The following is a 21,995-nucleotide window of genomic DNA, read 5'->3' as shown; positions in this document are numbered from 1 at the left end:
AACACGATTTTAATGTTTGTGCAGACTAATACTGTGTGATGCTGAAACCAGCTTTGAAATTTTTGTGTTTTCAATATGGAGTTGTGTGATACAAACCATACAACAGCATGTCTGTAAGAATGTGAAGGACTGATTCACACTAAGCGTTTTGACTCCAATATGACATTTGAAATACAAATTAAATATGCACACAATGAATTCAGTTTATTTAAGAATTTCTAAAACAAAACTATATTCTGCCTCATTGAAGCCGAACTGTGACAGTGTGAATCAGCCATAAAAATAGTGGGTTACTCGAAGTCCACTTTGAAACTAGACTGTTTTATTGATTCTTTGATTGCTAAGATCAAGTGTATTTATACTAGAAGAGGACTTCATTTGTTTGAGTAAGTTTTTAAAAGTAGTTCTACTTGATGGGGTATGTTTCACAGTCATAAGATCAATCATTATACACTTTTGACATCGCACCCACTGCATCAGTGCTTGATTTTACTTTAAAAAATCAGTAATTTGCTTGTAACTTTTTTCTGTACATTTTTAAGAGAAAGTTCTTTGGAAATAAGATAGAAACATGTTACTTCTGCAGCATTTAAGCCAAAAACTAACTTTCTAGTATAATATAAGCAGTTATCAAGATATGGCAAAATTAGCTATTTTCAGCTCGTTTGGTGAAATTGCACGGCCACTAGAGGGTGCAAGAACCCAAAATTATGATAGAAGTATTTCATTTGGTATTTGGGGCCATATATCAAGACCACTTTTTGAAATTCAATTTTTTTTATTTTTCACTCCACCCTAATGAACAATTCGTACCCTCAGTTACCTTGAAAAGATCAAGAGAAAAAATTAAAAAAGCAGTCGCTGATCGTAGTTTCCGCAAACATTTTAAAAGGATTAGATATCGATTAGCTAGGCATCGGCATCCGCAAACAAACAAACTGAAAAGATCGAGAGAAAAAAATAGAACATTGCTGATCGCAGTTTCCGTTTTTCCGCAAACATTTTAAAATTTCCGGTAATGCAAACATTTTAAAATTTCCGGTAATGCAAACATTTTAAAGTTTCCGGTAATGATTCTAAGAGTTTGCCGAAGTCGCTGAACGCAGTTTCCGCAAACATTTTAAAAGGGTTAAGGTTTAGGGTGTTTCCGCAAACAAACAAACTGAAAAGATCGAGTGAAAAAAAAATAGAACAAAGCCGAAGTTGCTGATCGCAGTTTCCATTTTTCCACAGTTTCTGCAAACATTTTAAAATTTCTGGTAATGCTCCTAAGAGCTTGCTGAAGTCGCCGATCGCACTCGCAGTTTCCGCAAACATTTAAAAAGAGGTACCTCTAAATACCCATTGTCAGGCATTAGACAAATCCTAGACAATGCCTTGAAATTACCGACAATGCCTGAAAGTAGCTACTCTACAATGCCTGACAACCCCTGAAAATGCTATAATGCCTAACAAACCCGTCAACCACTGATAATGATCGACAATGCCTGGAAATTCCCAACAATGCCTGAAAGTAGTTAGCCTACTCCACAATACCTGACAACCCCTGAAAATGCTCCACAAACCCCCAAAAAGCCTACTATGCCTGACAATGGGTATTTAGAGGTAGGCCTACCGTTTTAAAAGGGTTAGGCTTGATTAGAGTTTCCGCAAACATTTTAAAAGGGTTCGGGATTAGGGTTGATCAAAGTTTCCGCAAACATTTAAAAATTTCTTTAAATGATCCTAAGAGTTTTTGTTTGTTTGCGGAAAAATTTTAAAATATTTGCAGAAACTGTGATCAGCGACTTCGGCTTTTTTTAATTTTTTTTTCGATCTTTTCAAGGTACGAACTGACGGTACGAATTGTTCATGGTGGTACTAATTAGGTTGCATCCGATGCTGCGCAATCTACTTCATAAAACAATCTGCAAAAAACTTGTGGTATATAATATACATAATGCGGTGATAGTAGCAACATTCAAATCCTGATAAAAAACTTCTCGTTGACATAATAGTCATTTTTATGCCACTTGAAAGTGAAGATACCACTTTTTGTAAAATCGAGTAGGCTACTTCTAAAAATGTTACTTCAAAACCAATAAACAGGTCACGTAATTGCCGTAAAAAGTATTAAATAGTTTACCCTGAAGAATAGATTAGAGTCAACTGCAATAAACCTTACCTGAGTTTCATGATGATCATTCATTTGGGCAGTGCTCTCATAAATGAAAACCTGAAAGTCCCCAAAGCTACGTCTAAAAATTCTTAGATTACATCAAAGTTCCCTAAATCATTATTACATTCAAACAGTTTCACGTTCTGAAACAAAAAGCAAGAGTTAAGCGGTTTAAACAACAACACTAGCAAAAACCATTCTACATAACTTTGTTGTATTAGTGGGCAAAGTCTCACAGCAAAAAGCAGTACGGTATGTTAAATTACAGTGATGTTTAACATTACAGGGATACAGTGAAGATTTCCCAATGCTTATCACATGCTAAAAATGACATAAACTGTGCACGACTATCGACTTATTCATGAGAGCTAATTCGACTAGTAATTAGTTGATTAGTTCATGTGCTTTAGCATCTGTAGCTGAACTCTTCATGAGCCCTTGCCAACTGCAACAATTTAGCTCGATCCCTTAATCCCAGTTTGTCAGCTGACTTCATACCTTGGGTGTGTAGCAAACCAACTAAACTTTCTGACTTTAAACTGTTCCTGTAGTCAGTTTTAATGTTCTTCAAGCTATCCGTACTAAAAAGTCATTCAACTGGGGCATTTAAACATGGTAGGGACATTAGGCAAGTGACTACTTTGCTATGAACTCAAATACGGAAGAAAACTTGACAAATAAACTTCCATTGATTCTGCAAGCGAACAAGACAAAACTGCAAATGCAAATGGCATCCAACTCCATTTGGGTTTTCGCGCGTTTTTTACGATTCACGTCACAGACAATTGTAGTTTCTGACTGCGCATGCGCATCGTCATCTCTTTTTAGCGAATTTTGAAAAAGCACGTTCAGATGTCCGCCATTTTTTACAATGTACCAATTACTCGCGTTTGTCAATGCTTTAGATATGGTGTGCTGTGCATATGGATGTAGAAAACGAAGAAAATACAATTCAGATGATAAAAGGAGTAAATATTATTCCAAGATATTTACCAATCTCTCGGATCATGTGTTTGAATGCACCGTTACCAATAATCATATTTTTACACTAGTCAAAACTGTGTACAAATGTTATTTAAAAATTAGGTTTTACCGCATTGGTAAGAAAACTTGCAAGCAAATACAAGCTAAATTGGTTCGTAAAACGCTTAACAAAAATTCTGTCTTAACAAACGTCTGTAGACGTTGAATCAGTGTAAAAATGACAGATTTTGTTGTATGGCTTGGCTGTAACAGCGCAGCTTTCACGCAAATTTGAGACAGTAACAATGGCGAATGCCTTTTTTTAATTTCTTCAATCGAGATGCGCTGTCTAGTTGTTATAAGATGTTTATGGTTTTTTAAAGTGCTTGCCTGAAACACATGGTACGGGAAACTGTGTCCAATTATTCAGCTCAGTGTTGTCATAATTTTTTTCGAAAATAAAATGAAAACTTCGAAAACAAAAATGAACGGAGCACGTAAAAATTGCGAGATGAAACTACAGCCCTGATCAATTTTAAGAAGGCAGAGTATAGTTATATAGAGCCATAGTAGAACACTAAAAAAACTAGCTGCTGCTAACAAACTTGAAAAACTGCAGCTAAATTTGCAAATTAGTGTTTTTTTTTCAGAATTAGTGATCCTCATAGAGATGCATGATTTAGAAAAACATTTCAAATTTTTTTTTTACTTATAGCAATAACGTAAAAAAATTGAGGGGTTACCGTAGTTCGCCCGCAAATAATGACGTTGGCCCAACGTTCTGTACAACTGCACACCAACATTGGAAAAACCGACTTTCTAATTCTAAGTTTTTTTGCATTTTCATTGTCCCATTACAATTGTAAAAGGAATACGATGAAGCAAACTTAAACAATTCTTCGAAGGTATCTTCAATTAAAATATTTCAAAAGTTGGCAAAGTTGGCAAAACTACACTACCCTCAGCCAACCCGAACAACCGTCAGCCAACGTTGGGCCAAGGAAAAATGTTTACTGGGTTTGGTTTTAAACTCATTAGAATAAAAAGGAACTGACGTAGTAGATACTTTAGTTTCAATACAATGTTACACGTCATAGTGCTCTTATTACAGACGTCCGTGTGGGCTCATTTTTCTACTCTGTGATAACTATTCAGTGATGTAATTCGAAAGTTCCGAATTGCAAGAGTAGTGAGAAATGTGCCATGCCACAGCAAAGTGCTTAAATGGCGTGCGCCAACAACATTGCAAACTGCAGACAGGGCACCATCGTGTGATCTTGAAGTCGCATTAATTCTGCAAAGTAAATCCAGTGGAATCGATGCGATGTACGATAGTTGAATAAACAAGAGTGTTTCAACTGATGTTTCATGTAAAAGACTATTCCTAATATTTCAGATCAGTTATATGTAAAATTTAAGACAAGTAAGGCTTCTAAAAGTCATAGTTTTGCCTGACACAAATGACTTGTTCTTCAATAAGTTGAATCAGTAAATAGTTTTACAACAAAGAAATCACTTTTTTGGTGGAAAAAAATGTGGTTGTTATTCTTTAACTTGTTTTTAGGATCAACATTAAAAGGTAAGATACTTTAAAAGTTTAACAATTTAACTTTAAGCTTTTTGCACGGGTTAATAGTTAAATAGTAATTTCCTAAATATGAATTATACTGGTTTATGCATTTTTTAAACTTTTAAATTCAGCATCAGTTTTGTTTTAAAAGTTATAAAGGTTTAACACACCGTGGCTGGGTCGCAAGCTATGTGCCATAGTTATTGCAAAAAATAATTACGTGATAAATTTGATTTTCTTTGACTTTTGCGCTTCTTTAAATTTTCTCAGCATTGCTTTCTTCAGATTTTGAGACAGTCAAAGGATAGAACATTGTTTATATAAATTAAGTTCCAAGTCCCAGTCGCTCATCATTTTGAAACCCAAAGCTAGCTGTTGTTGGCAGTTAATCAACAGTTTATGGAAACATAGACTACCGTTGTCTTCATATGGCATTGCAGTGTCTTGTTTGTTTTATTATAAAATCTTGAGTAGACCAAAGTACGCGTAAGCGACTAATTCCCCAAGTAATGTTAAATTTAAATAAATTTTGATCTTTACACTGAGAATAAAATACCAATATACTGCAGTTCTAACATTAGTTTTCCAAGATGTTCCAAACGATATCCAAATATATATATTTTTCTATTTTTGCCAACAAACTTATTCAAAATATTGTTTTTATACGGAACATTGAGGACTTAGGATAATGAATGTAGTTTACTTGTTTACGCTTAGTATGCTCTTGCAGCTCATTTCAAACTACATGTGAATTGTGAAATGATCGGGTTGGTCCTTTTAAGTACTTTTAAGTAAACACGGCCCTGTTCGCAACTGCTGACTTTGTCAAACAAAAATGCGAATAATCGTTTTCGGTTGTTTTTTTAACCTGGATTTTTATCGGTAATTTTTTTTTTTTTTTTGAAACACAACAAATACGGCTGATATGAAAAAAGCAATGCTTTCGGTACACTAGCCTATGCTTTTTAATATATCTGTTGTGAAATAAATGTTAGCTGCATAGTTGCGTGCTGAAAACATCGGTACGGCATTCGAAAGAGCACCGGTTCGACACCACTCAAGAGCATGGACTGTGTCTTTGGAAGGACACTTAAAGACATTCCTGAAGGTGGACACGAAGATTGGCTTCCTTGTTTTCCAATCCATTTAATCTAAATCGTCAACTACGGGCGTAAGTCTGGATACAACAAAAAATGAAATAAATTTTGTAGCCTAAGCTTTCTTTTTGCCGTAGTAAAACCCCTGAACAGAGCAAACATTACACGATAGAGTATAGATGGTGCCACGTCACACAAGATTGGAAACCACTGTTTTAAAATGACTCACTGCAAGCTTTGTAATAGCTTAAATAACTGAAAGAAATTAAAACTTTTTGTTTCTTTTTTGTTTGTTTTTTTGTTTTCTTTGATTATAGACAACTGTCACTTGCGGGGCTTATCAGCATGGCAAGAATTGTTGATAAACAACATTTTGCAGTAGCCTACTAAGCTAAATATTTTCATAATACAACAAGAAAAAGTCTTTAAATTTATATATAATATTTTGCCAATTTTTTTATAAATTGAGTTGGCACACCGAACTATTTTTCCAACAAAAACTTGCATAAAGGGAACACTGCTTGTGAAACACAATAACGGTGAAACGCACACTAGTGTTTGCGTGACATTTGCAAACTTAAAATAAGCAACCCTATGCTCACAGACAATTTCGAAATTCGAAAACAGACGTTTTAATAACCACTAGGACAGTGTGGCTGGACATCGCATTGGAATAACTTTAAGCGACCCCCACTTAGAACTATAATCTGATTGGTCGGTCGGTGGAATCGTATGCAAAGCAAAAACATGCTTCGCGTAAAGTATTTTTTGCCTTCATGCTCTTTAACTTCTCAAGAAAATATTTTTGGTTATACTTGTACGCTGATACCTTCCGCGGGCCGCACATAACAGCGTGGAGGGCCGCATGCGGCCCGATGGCTGCCAGTTGGTGACCCCTGCTATAGAGTATAGATGGTGCCACGTCACACAAGATGCACACTGCTATGAGAAAATATTTTTTATAGAGGAGTTTGATGCACTCTAATATCCACTTACTGGGTTCTTAGCAGAGGTGTACGAAGTCAGGTTTTATGGACTTTTGCTCCACTTCAACTCCGAAGTGTACGACTCCAAACGCAAACCATAAACTATAATCCAGAATTTTATAGCTTTCTAAGTATAACACTAATATCTAATAGTATAACACTAATAGCTCACGATTGTGCGACAGCATAACGTAACTATCACGTTTTTTTGAAACACACGCTACACAGCACACATGCACGTGGAAAAAGCGTGGTATTCATATCCTGTAACTTGATTTTCATGAGATTTGATAGGATTTTGTTGACTGGAGGAATAGCACTTTTTTCTGTGGTAAACCCAACAGTTCTTGCTTTGTATCTTCTTTTACACAATTTCTTGTTACCGCTCGTCTTATCTTTTCCATCGCTACATTTGAGTTGTTATGACATTCTCGCAGCAGAATAGTTCTTGTTCGTTCCATTCGTGTTTCTAGTTGTTTTAATTTTAAATGATATACGCTTGCTGGACGCCAGGGCTGCCTAGCGCGTCATAAAGTTTTACCAGGGCCGCCGCGTGAATGTGTGAAAATTGTTACGTTTATGTTTTATTTGCATAAAAAAGAACTCTATTCTAAGCGTGATCAGGTCACAAGATTAATTTGTCAAAACACAAGTCATTCACGCCGTGCATAGATTTGTTTAGTAAGAGAACAAACGTTTTATGTTACATAACAAAAGACTCCACATTTATCCTCTAGATGTTAGTATACCTATTTCGTAAGAAAGACAATCACCTTATCTTGTCAAGAATATAGTTTACAGATTTGTCAGTTCCGTAATTTTTCAGCGGATTTTGTTTTTAAACCGCAAGAAATTTTTAGCAGTTGCTGTTTGTTGGTACATTTGTTTGGTTTCTTTTCGAACCAACATTCAGAGAACAAGTATCACTTTTACTTGATACTATTCGTTTTTGATGTTTTACTTTGAGCGAATTTGACTGGGGCGCCATGAGTGTCTGTAAATTTTTGACAAGCGCTGTTAGCATTAAAACTTTGCGAAGCACCATTTTCCAAATTTTTGCATAATAGTTTCAAATTCGGTCAGCCTATCGTCTTTTTCATGTAGTTTTACATTTGAAGAGCTTATTTCCAAAACCGCTTACATCCACTTTCGGTGATTTCGAGAAAACCACGAAACACGTTTATGACAGTTTCGCTTGGTAAATGTAATGCACTTTTGCTTTCTGACGATGTATAACTACCTACTGAATTGAGATGACGTTTGCCCATATCTAAGGAATATTGGATTGCTTAGAATCGCCTTCTTATAAAATTGGAAATGTGGATGTAAGTGGTTTTGGAAATAAACTGGAAAATAAAATGCACCAGAATGAAAGAAACCAATTCGTTTATTCACCAAACCAACGAAAGTAATCACAAAACAAACGAAATAAAAAAACAAAGAGTTTTTCGTAATAAAAATGTCACATTTGTGATTTTTTACCACCTATCTTCATTGAAATTCGATTGCATCATCACAGTCACTCTCATTTGCTTCACTTCGAGTTGTTTCACATACAGCCTAGTAAAAATCTACTACTGGAGTTTCCCATTCTGCCCCATTGCATGCAAAAGCTAAAGAACATCTCGCTTTTTCACCGCTTTGACGTTGTTCGTTGAAGGAAGTTCTTCCACTCAGCCTCGTTTCTTTTTCTTTTTTTGTATTTTCCAAGTTGACGACCACAAATTCATCACCACAATCCAAATCCATTTTAAACAAAGCAAAAACACAACTATAAAGCTCAAGTAGGCTACTAAGCACCGTTGGCAACTGCAACAGTAGGCTACAAGTCTACAACACTGTTTATCAGTGATGCCAGATAGTGGATGCTTCAAACCTTTCGAATTCTACCAAATTTACTGCCAACTCACCAAAAAAATTTGCCAAAATTCTGCTAACTCAAAATCTTACTGCCAAACAACATGAAATTCTGCCAAATTTTTCGAATTTGGCAGTGAAACTTGCCAAATGGTAACACTGCTGCTTATCACGAAATTATGAGAAAAACTGTTTAACGATCAGCGATATGTCACGTGACACAATGGCTTAATATGATTGGTTAATATGGGTACAAATGGTTTTGGAAACAAAGTGTCATGGCGCGTAAGTGGTTTTGGAAACAAACGCAATTTTTAGAGTCGAATTTGAAGCAGATAGAAAAGATTTTGGAAAGAAAGGAATGGATGGTAAGTACCTATGGTAATACTCTACCTAATGACACTCTAAACTCAATTTTGATAAAAGTGGCGCCTAAGCGGTTTTGGAATTGAGCTCTTCATTTCCATATATCTGGCGAGGCTACAGAGTTGTGTCAAATTTGTTTTTTGTTAGTGAGTTTCAGTTGTTTATGTTAGTTTTATTTTAGGAACAGTTTCGCTTCCAATCATTGAAACAAGCCTTCCATCGCCAATCAATACATTAGCGACTGGTTATCGTGGCCTTGTTGTGACAGCTCAGTTTGAGAAAGAAAATCTTAAAAATTATCAATGGATAAACACATATGAAGACAACAGCAACGTTGCACAGTTTTACGTCGGTGGTTTCGGATGCTATCCCAGGGAATCAATCAATGAAACAATATCTTGTGTTGAGAACAATGGAGTGATCACTTCTAACTTGACTTATCTTCAACCACTGACAACTAACCTGAATGTTAGTGTTCGAAGTGGTAATCCGAATGGTGGCGATATCTCTGACCTGGATGTTGTGGTTGCCCTTCCATCTGAAATTATTATTCAAAGTAAGTTTATGCATTATGGCATCATTTGCATCGAAGTGATGACAGTTAGTGTCAATTCATACCAATGTTGCAAGTGTTGGGATCAATGTAAAAGCTTTGTTTTAGACTGCCGGAGTTGATTGTGGGAAATGATAAAAATAAATAACCTTTTAAACAAACGTGAAAGCTTTCATGATATTTTGATGGTGCCAATCGTCCTCAGTCTTCCACTTATAACTTTTCAAGGTGTTTATTTATTATATCAATATGCTATATCGCAAAATATTCATAAATTATCATATCTTTTAACGAGCAGTGTTTTTTAATTACAGACAACATTTCTTCAATGTCCAGTTTGTTTTTGCATACCAAGTAAACATTTAATCTTATCATTATCAAAATAAATTATTGTTACAGGTAGTTTGCTTATATTTTAGATATTATTTTATGATATTTTGTTTGATTTGTGTCTATTCGTACGTGGCTTGTTTAAATGAATGGAATGAAACCATTTAAGTTAATTATAGTAAAACTAGTTTTTAACCATTTTATCTGTGGTGCCGTACTTCACTCAGCAAATGAATCTACACTTAAAATGTTTTTGGCGAAACCAAGTCAAATCTACAGTACATCAATGACATCGATCATGTTATAAAAGAACGCCAAAGGCCAACGCAATGTCCATCGTTTTACAGTGTACTCACCCAGCATTTTGTCCATTGTGTCTACCACACCTTTGTTGTTTTGTTATAATACTTGATAATTAACTCTGGTTTATTTGATTGCGTCGCTTCCACTTCTCCAGTCATGCGCATGCATGATAGAAGCACAACTGATTTTTTTTCTTTGGCACATATGAACAGACTGTTGCATCTTGAATAGTTGGCGAAATTGGCTGAGTAAACACTAAACAGCCCTTTCTTTGGAAGACTGCATGTTGCTAGGCAAGAAAGTTTTGTATTTTTCTGATTGTCCCAACTAAAGTCAGGTCCCATGTCTTACTTCAGATAGCTACATACCTGTGAAGAAATTATCGGTGATAACATTTATTCCAGAATCTTTATACAAAGAGACCAGGTCCAGAACTGTTCGCTCACCAACTTTTACCTGTCTTGGACCATCTATTGGTTTTCCAGTATAAAGCTGACTATGTGGGGGGTAGGACTTTGATGCATAAAAAGCCCAGAAAACCTTGATGCCGTATGTAGCCGGTTTAAATGATATACTGTATACTGTGTAAATTTAATATGTCCTCGATAAGGAAACAAAAAATTATTCATTTATGATTATGCATTCCTGTGGTTTGTAGGCTCTCTTCAAATTTTTATTCTGCATGAGCCAATATCTCGTGTTTGTGCAGCTTCATCTTTATGCACACGCTCTGCTCGGATATTTTCTTTGTCAAATCTAATAAATCTGAGCATCATCTTCAAGTCACGAGACATAGCTGCTCGTATAAGAGGCATAGCATCTACTTTTCACATATATTCCAGATTCTCTTTATTATTTCTGTGTACACCAGCAACAATAAAGATGCCAATAAATGCACTGAGCTCAACTTCAATAAATGGCTTGAATGTTCATTGTGGTGGTCGTTCAGAAGCATTAGGAAAACTTTCTGCAAGATTACTGTTGCAAGCTCACAAATTCTTCTTCCCTTTCGATTTGTTTCTCTTAATATAATGTCACAAATCTTTGGACTCATGATTGATTTGAAAAGCTCTTTGTTTTGTAAACAGATTACTTGTTGCTGCAGGTCCACCTTTTTGTCATAGAATGTTACGAGGTCTTGTTTATGCATTTGGCAGTGGATTTCTAAGCCATTAAGTTTCATCTTTAGCAATCTAAATGCTACCAACATTGTGAGACAGAAAAGGGTCATCTTCAATACTTTTGCCTGAGTCGTATTTTTCTTGTTTTATCACAATTTCTTCTTCAATGTCGGACGCTTTTCCAATGCCACCATCCGCTTCTGGTAAATAATTTTCGTCATCAGATGCAACATATGTGCCTTCCTCATATTCAGAATCAGATTCTTCAAGCATATGTCTTACTTCATTGGCTGTATAACTGAAAGGCAAAAAATCAAATCAAATGTGAATAATATTTATTCGTTAAAGGCATACTAAATGAAACTTTCAACACGGAATTAAGCATTAAAATGCGTAAACTGAACATTCAGGAATACATTTCAAAAAAATTACCGAAAAAAAATTGTTTTGAATGGCGCTGGCAAGGCCCAAAGTCCAATATTTCATTTATTTTTGTTTTTTTTTCAAAATGGCCAAACGTGAAAACACTGCTCAAGAATACGTCACAAAAAACAGCAATAACAAAAGCCACGTTACCACATCTGATGTTTTAACATCAGATCTGAGGTTTTGAGCAAACTGTCTGATGTTTTGATGTTGAAATCTGATGTTTTGATGTACATACATACATAGCCTACAGTTAAATCGCCGGCAGTAACAACCGTTGCGTGATCAGCTGATTGCTCGTCTTTTGTGACATAGACTGTACAGTCGCACGCTTTGCTGCTCAGGCCCATTCTGGTTTTGAAAGCTCTGACAATAGTACGGCCGGAATGCTGATCAGACCGCAATGGGGCAAAATTTTATTGAAAATCGTTTTATGGTAGCAAGTTAAACACAAAGAACGTGGAAAATCGCCAAGTTAGGTTTTTCCTTTAGTATCCCTTTAAATACGACAAGAGAATAGGCTGGATACAAAATTATACTAACCTCAATCGATGTGTTCTTTCGTTATCGTAAATGCTAAATCCAGCATCACTATCACCCATAATCTGTCAAAAAATGAACCACACATCAAAAGGTCAATTTTTCTTCTAACTGACTCTGTAACTATAAACCACTACCAGCAAGCAACAACGTAGATCAGAGATTTCTACCCACCTATCTCATTTGAAATCGATGCTAAATTACAACTGTGTGAGATGCCATGCAATATCAGCAGAAATTTATAGGAGTTGAGTACAGCAGAAAAATTAGCTGTTTGTCTGAGTATAGTCGCGTCACAAAGATGACATACCATATAGCCTTGTCCAATGTCCATTGTCTATGTGGCCTAACAACAAGTGTGATACTTTCGTAGACCACAGTATTTAAACGTTTGGACCAACAAATATGGCACACCGTACAAAAATATAACTAGCTTGGGAATTTCAATAAAAAATGTAGCCTATGTGGGTACAATTGTACCTATACCGCTTGTTAGCGGTGTAATATAATGCAGTCGGGCAAAGGTTAAAAAACGTTTTAAAATACCAAAAGTAGAATTAATAAAACTCAGCAGTAATTATTCAATAAACAACTTTCAATTTACGCATTTTTGCATCAGATTGTCCACAAACACTTGAAGACAACTTGTATGTTCAATTCAACTCAGCTGGATACAATGACGTTGGAACATTCACTTGTTCTAACAATGGAGGATTGTTCTATTCAAATGGAAGCCAACCTACTTCTAACCGAACTACTTGCCAATATAATGCTGAATGGAGTGGCCAAGATAATCTACAATGTTGGACAGGTGTTGCAAAGTGATTAAAACAATAAAAAAACGTTTATTTTTGTCAATATAACAACTAATTCAATAAATATTTTTATAAAACACTAGAATAAAAAATGCATGTTCTTCTCCGTCAAAACATTAGCAACCTTTAGAGCACAAGTAATTTCAAACGAAGGGAAAATTACATGACTTTTAAAACTATTTTTTTGTGATTTCAAAGAAAATGCCTGGTGAGACATGATAAAATACTTTTTGCAGACAGAGGCCAGCTTTGTCGATCTCAGAGATCTCATCAGTGCGGTGAAAGACAGTTGATTTTGATGGCTTTAGTTTTTAACTTTTCCGACTAATTTAGGTTTAATTTTTTATTCTTCGGATTGGTTAGTTGTTTGGGGACGTAAGTGATCAAGATGATAAGTGAGACGAGTTTTAATTTTGAAATTCAAACTTTAGAGAAACGTAATTTTTTTGCTAATCAGTGAAGGTTGGGTTTTTTTTGAAGTTGTGCTAAGAAATGATTGGAATATGCCAAATTTGAAAAATTAATTAATAAAACAAGAATTTTTCATTAGAGAGAAAATACAATCAACAAAGATGGATTCAAAATACATAAGTTGGATGCTAGTAGAACATTATTGGATTGCTGCAGTTTTTTCTGTTTTGGATTAATGTAACTTTAATTTTTGTTTCGCTTTTTTTGTATTCTATGTCTAAGTAAGGTGCCTCTAAGAAGATGCCTCAAACGCATTGTAAACCATAACTGTCGTAACATCACAACCAAGTACGAAATTCGAAATTTTACATGCAAATAAGGCAGAATAAGGATAAATTGGTGGAAGCTTGGAATGAGCACTGGCATTTATTCAGTAAATACTGAATAAAAAAAACACGTTTGTTTGATTTTATTTTGTCATATCCAACTTGTCCAACCAGATTATATCAAACGTCTAAAAAACTTCTAAAGCATTAAACGGTTTTAATCTCAAACTTGCCATGTTTTAAATATGTAACATTTACAAATGATATGATTTGTTTTCAATAACTGCATATGATAGTTGGATCACACAACCAGATCTTCGACGTGATGTTCCAATACTCGTTTGGAAATCTCGTTCTGCGTTATAGTGCCCATCATATTCATGTGAGGTTTTTGTATGTTTGATGACATGAAAATTAAACTCAATGTTCTGCAGCACCCAATCCCATGATATCCACAATGAACGGGGACTTCACTGCTGTTGAAGGAAATGACTTCACAGTCACCTGCGAGTACAATGACGTCATTCCTATTGGAACCAACACTGCTTTCTATTTAGATGGCAATGAAGTCAGACGACAACAGGTAGTTGTGAAAAAGTGATTGTGCGTTGTGCCATTATGCCTTTGTGACTTTTATTCCATTATTCTATTTTCAGAAACGCTCATTCACATTTTCCTTGCGAGCCGAGGACAATAACAAGCAAGTATCATGTCAAGCTGTGACTCCATATACGGAGATATTCATGGAAAATGGAAGGTCATCAAACTACACCATCAATGTTCAATGTGAGTTGTAAACTTGTCAAACTTCACAATGTTGTAATTCACGGCGCTAAGTTCAGTACTTCAAATATACACATGACAGCACTGCTGTGTACTGTTGATGATAAGCTGCGCGAAATAGCCTTCCTTAGAATAATCTCGACAATGCAAGACTCAAACTTGCTCTCATTACGTTTGAAGCGCTATAACATTCAGCATGTTTATATCTAATAAAGCGTTGTTGCGTTATAATAACTTTTTCTAAATGAAATATTCGGTTAAGGTTTCAATTCAAATTGTTTTAACCTTTGATTTAAAGAAATACCTATATTCGAAGGCACAGCATGACTCTGGTAAACAACAGAACAGAAAAAAATTTATCGATGATGAGAATGTTTATCCAATGACAAAAATAGTGTCTTTAAGAGCTCAATCCTGGAACTTTTGCATACTTGTAGAGGCTTTGAACCACTGACGCAGGCCGGCCACCTAGACTGAGAATCAAGATTTCACTTGTAGGAAGTGTTGCAGTTTACAAATACATTAGATTTCACTGAATAAGGACACATATAGAAACAAAACATTCATATTCTAAAACAAAGCATATATTCCAACATATAATAGCTTGCATTAACCTCCTCCAATACTGTACATTAAAAAAATACATATATTTTCATTAACATCTTATAAAGTTTTTATGGTTGCATAGATTCTATTATTGCACCAATGGTTTCAGATATTTCTCCAAGTGTTGTCAATACAATCTTGGTATCGAAATACTTGATTGCTACTAGCAGTGAATATTTGTTGAGATCGGATCACTATCTTTCAATGAATTGTTCAAGTCAAGGCAATCCTACACCTCAATGTACATTCACTATTTGCTCTGACGAATGTGAAAATATTACCAACATTAACAACGAATGTTTCATAAGTCAACCTCTCGGTGTTGGTGGTTCGTTGTCCTGCTTGGCTGCTAACAATGCTGGATCGTATAGAAGTGTCTCGAAAAACATTACAGTCATTCGAGCTATCAGTGAGTTTCAACGATTTTTCTTTCAGCAACTCTTTTCTTTTTTTCCTTATTTTGCGTTTTAATTGTTTTGAGGTTATAAATGAATGGAGTGCACTGAATAAAAGTAACCACTTTTTCCATTCTGAAAAGTTTTCGATACGCAGAAACTGTTATCACATCTACTATACTGTGAATATAAAAGTGCAGAATGACAATATCTGAGTATGAAAAGAAGACTTCAAATAACCACTCATTTTGCACTGAAAGGTTGTTGTTACTCACTCGGTTTACATCACATAAATATGACTTACTGTGAGTGTGTAGTTACAAAATGGCAACATCGTTAAATGAAGAAAATGTTATAAAACAGTTTGTTACACAGAATACAACACGGAGGGAATAAAAGAGGACATCTTATATTAAAATTGGTGTATCTGCAATGTATTTTACTTAATTCTAAGTGCACACAACAACCTACTTTCCACTGGTTATACGATTGAAAATGGTATTGCTACATTGCAGTGATGGAAAAAATGTATTTCAAGCTTTAATTTTCAAATAGGTTACATCAATTTTCCACGTCGGCTGCATAGTAGGGTGGAGTGAAAAAAATTTTTTTTTTCAAATCAAAAAATCAGATTAACCAAAATTGGCGTATGGACCTAAAACCAACTTCTGAGAAGGTTTTGGGTTTGTGCCACCTACACCGAGGTGGCCCATAGTTTTTAAAGGTCATCTGAGGGTCAAATTTCATGAAAATCCCATAACTTGGAAACCGGTTAAGCTAGAATTTTGGTTTTTGGCTTAAAAGTTCCAGAAGGACCATGTTTATATATGCTCTAATTCAACTTTTGTCTCTATTTTAACTATATAAGCTGATAATAATAAAAAATGACGTTTTAGTTTGAAAGCTATGTAACGTGAAGAATTGAAAATGCTATATTTGAACTATTTGCACCCATAGTTATGTGTTAAAGCATAATAGGTACAAACTGACTAAGTACTGCTTAAAATACTTTCTAAGTAGTTAGTACAAAGGATATGCAAGCAACAATCATGGATATGTGACAAACAAACTCAATGACAAAAATAATGTAGCAAAGACTTATATGCAATAATGTTGCAATGCTATTTGACATTAAGTTTCAAAATTTACATCTTTGGTTTCCATGAAGTTTATTAGAAACTACTTACAATCAGGGTCACATTATAAAAAATATCATGTGGTGAAAAAATATTGAAAACCTGAACCAACTCAACCTGAAAACATCAGCACTATCAAAGTCAGAAAAAATATATTTCGACTTTAATCCATTGCAAATTTGGGCAAGGCTGACTCTGCTTTGGGAAAGACCCTTGCCAACCTTAATCCACCACTGTTTGCAATGAGTGTTACAGAAACCATGACATCAACTCATTTATAATTACACATATCCAATGGCAATACACAGCCAGGGGCTCCGAGAGGGGGAAAGTCGGGCAACTTTCCCCCCTAGCATAATATTGTGAAGGAAAAACGAGTAGTTTTTCGTTTTTGCACGTTTGAGGGGGCCCATTTTTGCCACTAAAATGATAGTGTAACAACTTTAAAAAAAACAACTTTTGAATAAAATAGGCAGTTCCAAGTATTTTTCGATTATAGCATATGCAACTTCAAATGTATCTCATCAAGAACGAATCATTCTTGTATTAAGGTAGGCATTGTTAAACTGTTTCAAGAGGTAAAATTTGATGCCTGTTAAGCCTACTGATTTACTGCATTATCAATTTTCTATTGTTTTAACTTGAAAACTGGTGCTGCTGCGATTGGCTAAGCGTGTAGCCTACTATTTTTGCTTAACCAACGGAACCTTGACTTCAAAAACTGCATTGGCCAGGCGTAAGTCCACCGGTGTTAGCTCAGTGGTTATGCGCCCGGCTCGAGATCATGCAGCGCTGTTAAGCCTACTGATTTACTGCATTATCAATTTTCTATTGTTTTAACTTGAAAACTGGTGCTGCTGCGATTGGCTAAGCGTGTAGCCTACTATTTTTGCTTAACCAACGGAACCTTGACTTCAAAAACTGCATTGGCCAGGCGTAAGTCCACCGGTGTTAGCTCAGTGGTTATGCGCCCGGCTCGAGATCATGCAGCGCTGGTTTGACTCTCGTGGTTAAATCATTTTTGGAGTAAGTGATCAACTGTAGCTTGTGTCATTTTCAAGTGTAACCAGGCCAGATAGGAAATTCAAAATAAAGCTGCCTCATTCAAGAAGCCTACTTGAGCAGTTTCAAATCCATCCTCCTCTGCATTTGTTTTTCCTTTACAATATTATGCTAGGGGGAAAAGTTGCCCGACTCCCCCCTTCTCGGAGCCCCTGGCTGTGTATTGTTATTGGATATGTGTAATTATAAATGAGTTGATGTCACACTTTCTGTAACACTCATTGCAAACAGTGGTGGATTAAGGTTGGTCTTTACCAAAGGTCTTTACCAAAGCAGAGTCAGCCTTGCCCAAATTTGCAATGGATTAAAGTCGAAATATATTTCTTCTGACTTTGATAGTGCTGATGTTTTCAGGTTGAAGGTTTTCAATATTTTTTCACCACATGATAATTTTTATAATACGACCCTGATTGTAAGTAGTTTCTTATAAATTTCATGGAAACCAAAGATGTAAATTTTGAAACTTGATGTCAAATAGCATTGCAACAATATTGCATATGAGTCTTTGCTACATTATTTTTGTCATTGAGTTTGTTTGTCACATATCCATGATTGTTGCTTGCATATCCTTTGTACCAACTACTTAGAAAGTATTTTAAGCAGTACTTAGTCAGTTTGTACCTATTATGCCTTAACACACAACTATGGGTGCAAATAGTTCAAATATAGCATTTTCACTTCTTTGTTGCATAGCTTTCAAACTAAAACGTCATTTTTTATTATTATCAGCTTATATAGTTAAAATAGAGACAAAAGTTGAATTAGAGCATATATAAACATGGACCTTCTGGAACTTTTAAGCCAAAAACCAACATTCTAGCTTAACCGGTTTCCAAGTTATGGGATTTTTATAAAATTTGACCCTCGGATGATCTTTAAAAATTATGGGCCACCTCGGTGTAGGTGGCACAAACCCAAAACCTTCTCAGAAGTTGGTTTTAGGTCCATACGCCACTTTTGGTTAATCTGATTTTTTGATTTGAAAAAAAAATTTTTTTCACTCCACCCTACTGCATAGCCGAGTGGTGAGAGCCCTGGAACGACGTTCGAAAGGGCGCCAGTTCGACACCGCTCAAGAGCATGCGGCTGTGTCTTTGGCAGGACACAAGGCATGCCTGAAAGTTGACACGAATATTGGCTTCCTTGCCTTCCCTTCCACTTAATCTAAACATTCAACCACCAGGTGTAAGCCTGGTAACGACAAACAAATATTTCCCATCAATTGAAGTAATTATACAAAATGATTTTTTTAAATAATACATTTTCATTCATGTAACTGATTTGGTGTTATTGATACTTTCTTGTTATTGCTTGATTGGTTGTCACTTTTTGTCATATTTACGTTACCGAATTTTTTTATTTCAAGAAATAATGAAAAGAAGACAAGATTTTCAAATTTGCAGGAAATGTAACTTTAAATTATTCTGAGAAAAATAAAACTACGACGATTGAACGTGGGGAAGCCTTGATACTCACCTGCAGTATTGGTTATGCCGCTATGTTAAGCACCACCTTCACATGGACTCACCCAAACATGACAACATATCCAAGTGCGGTGTTGAACCTTCCTTCATTGAGTCCATTTGACACTGGAAATTATACCTGTAAAACTGATGATGAATTTGGGAAGTTTATGAACAGTATCTACATTGATGTTATTTGTAAGTAAAGCATTACAACTTGTAGTTCTGTCTTTTTTTATTTAAAACTAGTTCACAAGGAATAGATGCAATTAAACCATAGTAGGATTTGTATCCTATGTTCTGCCTAAACGCTTAGGCGCTTAGTAGTCAACTTACATTTTATTTAGCCATTTTTATTGTTAATCTTACAGGTAAATACATTCAAAAACAAAATTATATATTTTTTGAAAATAATTAAGCTGCTGCCAAATATGACAGTTCTAACCTTTGCAATCAAACAGAAGTATATTTTGCACTGAATTGATCCTTATTCACTCACCTTGCTATCAGTTAAAACCATCCGCTCCCATAGCTCAGTTGGTTAGCGCGTGACTTCTGGAACAAAAAAGCTTCAAGATTAATTGGCGCTGGTTCGACTCTCGGGGTGTGCGCTTGAGCAACGCACGTTAAGGACTGCTCTCCAATCAGCGGCATCTAATGGACGGAAGCACCACTCTGTCAATCTCGGTGACCAAGCCTGCGTCAGTGATTCAAAGCCATCAACAAGTATGCGAAACTGCCAGGATTAAGCTCTGCAAGAAGCTTTCCCAGTCCGAGGATAAAGATTCAATCAATCAATTCTACAGGACAATGAAACGCTTTAAATCAAACCAACACAGTTCTATGTTACAGATGCACCCTTCCAATACACCCTTACTTCATGCTCATGGGTTTTTGATCAAAGTGGATCATGCAATGTTACGTTCATGTCAAATCCTTCATCTGATTTTCTTGTTTTAATCAAAAACAGTTCTGGTAATACTCAATCAATGATATTATTAAGTTATTTGATTTTAGCTGCAAGTTTTAAACCAGATAACATTAGTCGGTTGCAGAGTTTAAGTTGTTTTCAATAAACAAATAACTCTATATGCTCTAGGACAGGGGTCACCAAACTTTTTTCTCTGAGGGCCGGTTGCTGCGAGATTAACAGCTGCGGGCCGGAATGCCGGATGCAAATTTCGAAAAGATATACAACTATTTAGAATCTCCATTGACTTGAATTGAGCACAAAAAATAACAAATTCAGCGGTGAAATAGCAAAGTTGTGATGAAAATCGAAAGGTTGCTGGAAAAGTTATCCCCTGTTGTGATACACTACAGGGCATCGTGCTCTTGAAAAAACATTACATCTTTCCAAACTTGGCCTTGGCTGTCCCCATTTGTGGTGGCCTAATGATAAACAGCAACGTCAGTCCTTTACAAAAAGTTTAGTAACTTTTTTCCTTATTAGTTGTAGTGCAGCTGTTATTTCCGCAGCACGTGGCGGCCGGATGAAATAAGTTCGCGGGCCGTAGTTTGGTGACCCCTGCTCTAGGACGTCAGTGTATTTTTAAGTAAATAAACTCGGTAATAAACAATATGAAATTATGGCTAGTTTATTATATTAAGCCAGTTAAAACTGGAGAGCAATAAAAAAGCAATTTGAGATGCCTTTGTAAATCTAATTGTTTATATCAAATTGCTTTGATTGTTTTTAATCCTGTCAAATGATTTCAACAAGCAGCGAAACAAACCTCATCTTGTCAATGATCATCGAAACCTCTTTTGCTGGAAATGCTTCTGCACTTCTTGATGTAAATCAAATAATTGTATTCGTTAATTCAAACAATATTTACAGAAGTAAATATAGAAGATGGAAATTTATCTACTAACGGAATATTCCAAACTTTTATGTTGATGAAAGCAAATGTAAGTGTTAGATAAATCAATAGATTATGTAGACATGATGTGGTTTTACTGAAAAGAAAAATTTTCAAAATAAATAATCACACTACAATGAAACTTTAAGTTAACCATAATAAACCAGCAAGCAAAACACTTCCTCTTCAACTTGCACAAACTCAAACTGCAAACAGAAACTGAATTCACCAACAAAAAACAGTGAATCAAGACGTCGGATTCAGGTACTAGAAGACTGATCATTCAAGGAGCAATTTTATTAACCTGTTAACCTGTTGCAATAATAACATTTGTCATTTTCTGATAGAATAAAAATTATTTTCTGTCATCATGAGTAAACTATTAAAAATACTGTGTGCGTACTTATAGTAGAGTTTGTAAAAATATATAATTAATTGTTTGCATGAAGAAGTAGTAAAAAAGTTTATTTTATATATTGAATCATTTCTGTATTTCTACAAAAATAAATACTTTCTCAATGCAAAGTTGATTTGAGGGTCTAACGACTTTTGAAAGCGAATGATGTTTATTTTTCGCAGAGACTGTATAGGATATGAAGACAAGTCGGTAGATTATTTTCCAACAACATGAACTTAAGGAATTTATAACAATTGCATTATTTACAAAACGATTTACCACCAAAAAAGTGCAGTATATTGTATCAAAGTGACAAATGATTTGTATCTCACTTTTTCTAACAGTTTACAGTCACCAGATCATACAACGTGGTTTACTTTAAATCGTAAATAAATAGATCTTACAAGCCAAAGCAGGTCACGAGACAAAACATTGATACTTATTGTACTTTACTAAATATCTTTTAGAT

The 21,995-nt window shown here is 35.3% G+C and overlaps 1 protein-coding gene across 1 annotated transcript; it reads left to right on the top strand.

Annotated features, from left to right (window-relative positions):
• The first annotated feature begins 12,976 nt into the window (after positions 1-12,976).
• Positions 12,977-19,329, top strand: LOC145781330 (uncharacterized). The gene is made up of 4 exons (XM_082593106.1): positions 12,977-13,091; positions 14,257-14,405; positions 14,479-14,608; positions 19,208-19,329. Coding segments are annotated over exons 1-4 (396 nt in total). The 3' UTR covers positions 19,210-19,329.
• The last annotated feature ends 2,666 nt before the right edge of the window (positions 19,330-21,995 follow it).

Source organism: Aplidium turbinatum, chromosome 12 (genome assembly GCF_918807975.1).
Source record: "Aplidium turbinatum chromosome 12, kaAplTurb1.1, whole genome shotgun sequence".
Classification (NCBI taxonomy): domain Eukaryota; kingdom Metazoa; phylum Chordata; class Ascidiacea; order Aplousobranchia; family Polyclinidae; genus Aplidium; species Aplidium turbinatum.
The sequence above is the reverse complement of the archived record's forward strand: the minus strand, read 5'-3'. Positions and strand labels throughout refer to the sequence as shown.

What these genes read in the sequence shown, in the direction of transcription:
- LOC145781330 (XM_082593106.1), top strand. Translation starts at nt 12,977, where the DNA reads ATGGAGGATTGTTCTATTCAAATGGAAGCCAACCTACTTCTAACCGAA. An exon ending in TGTTGGACAGGTGTTGCAAA is followed by an intron (nt 13,092 to 14,256) that starts GTGATTAAAACA and finishes AATGTTCTGCAG; the next exon opens with CACCCAATCCCATGATATCC. An exon ending in ATGAAGTCAGACGACAACAG is followed by an intron (nt 14,406 to 14,478) that starts GTAGTTGTGAAA and finishes TTCTATTTTCAG; the next exon opens with AAACGCTCATTCACATTTTC.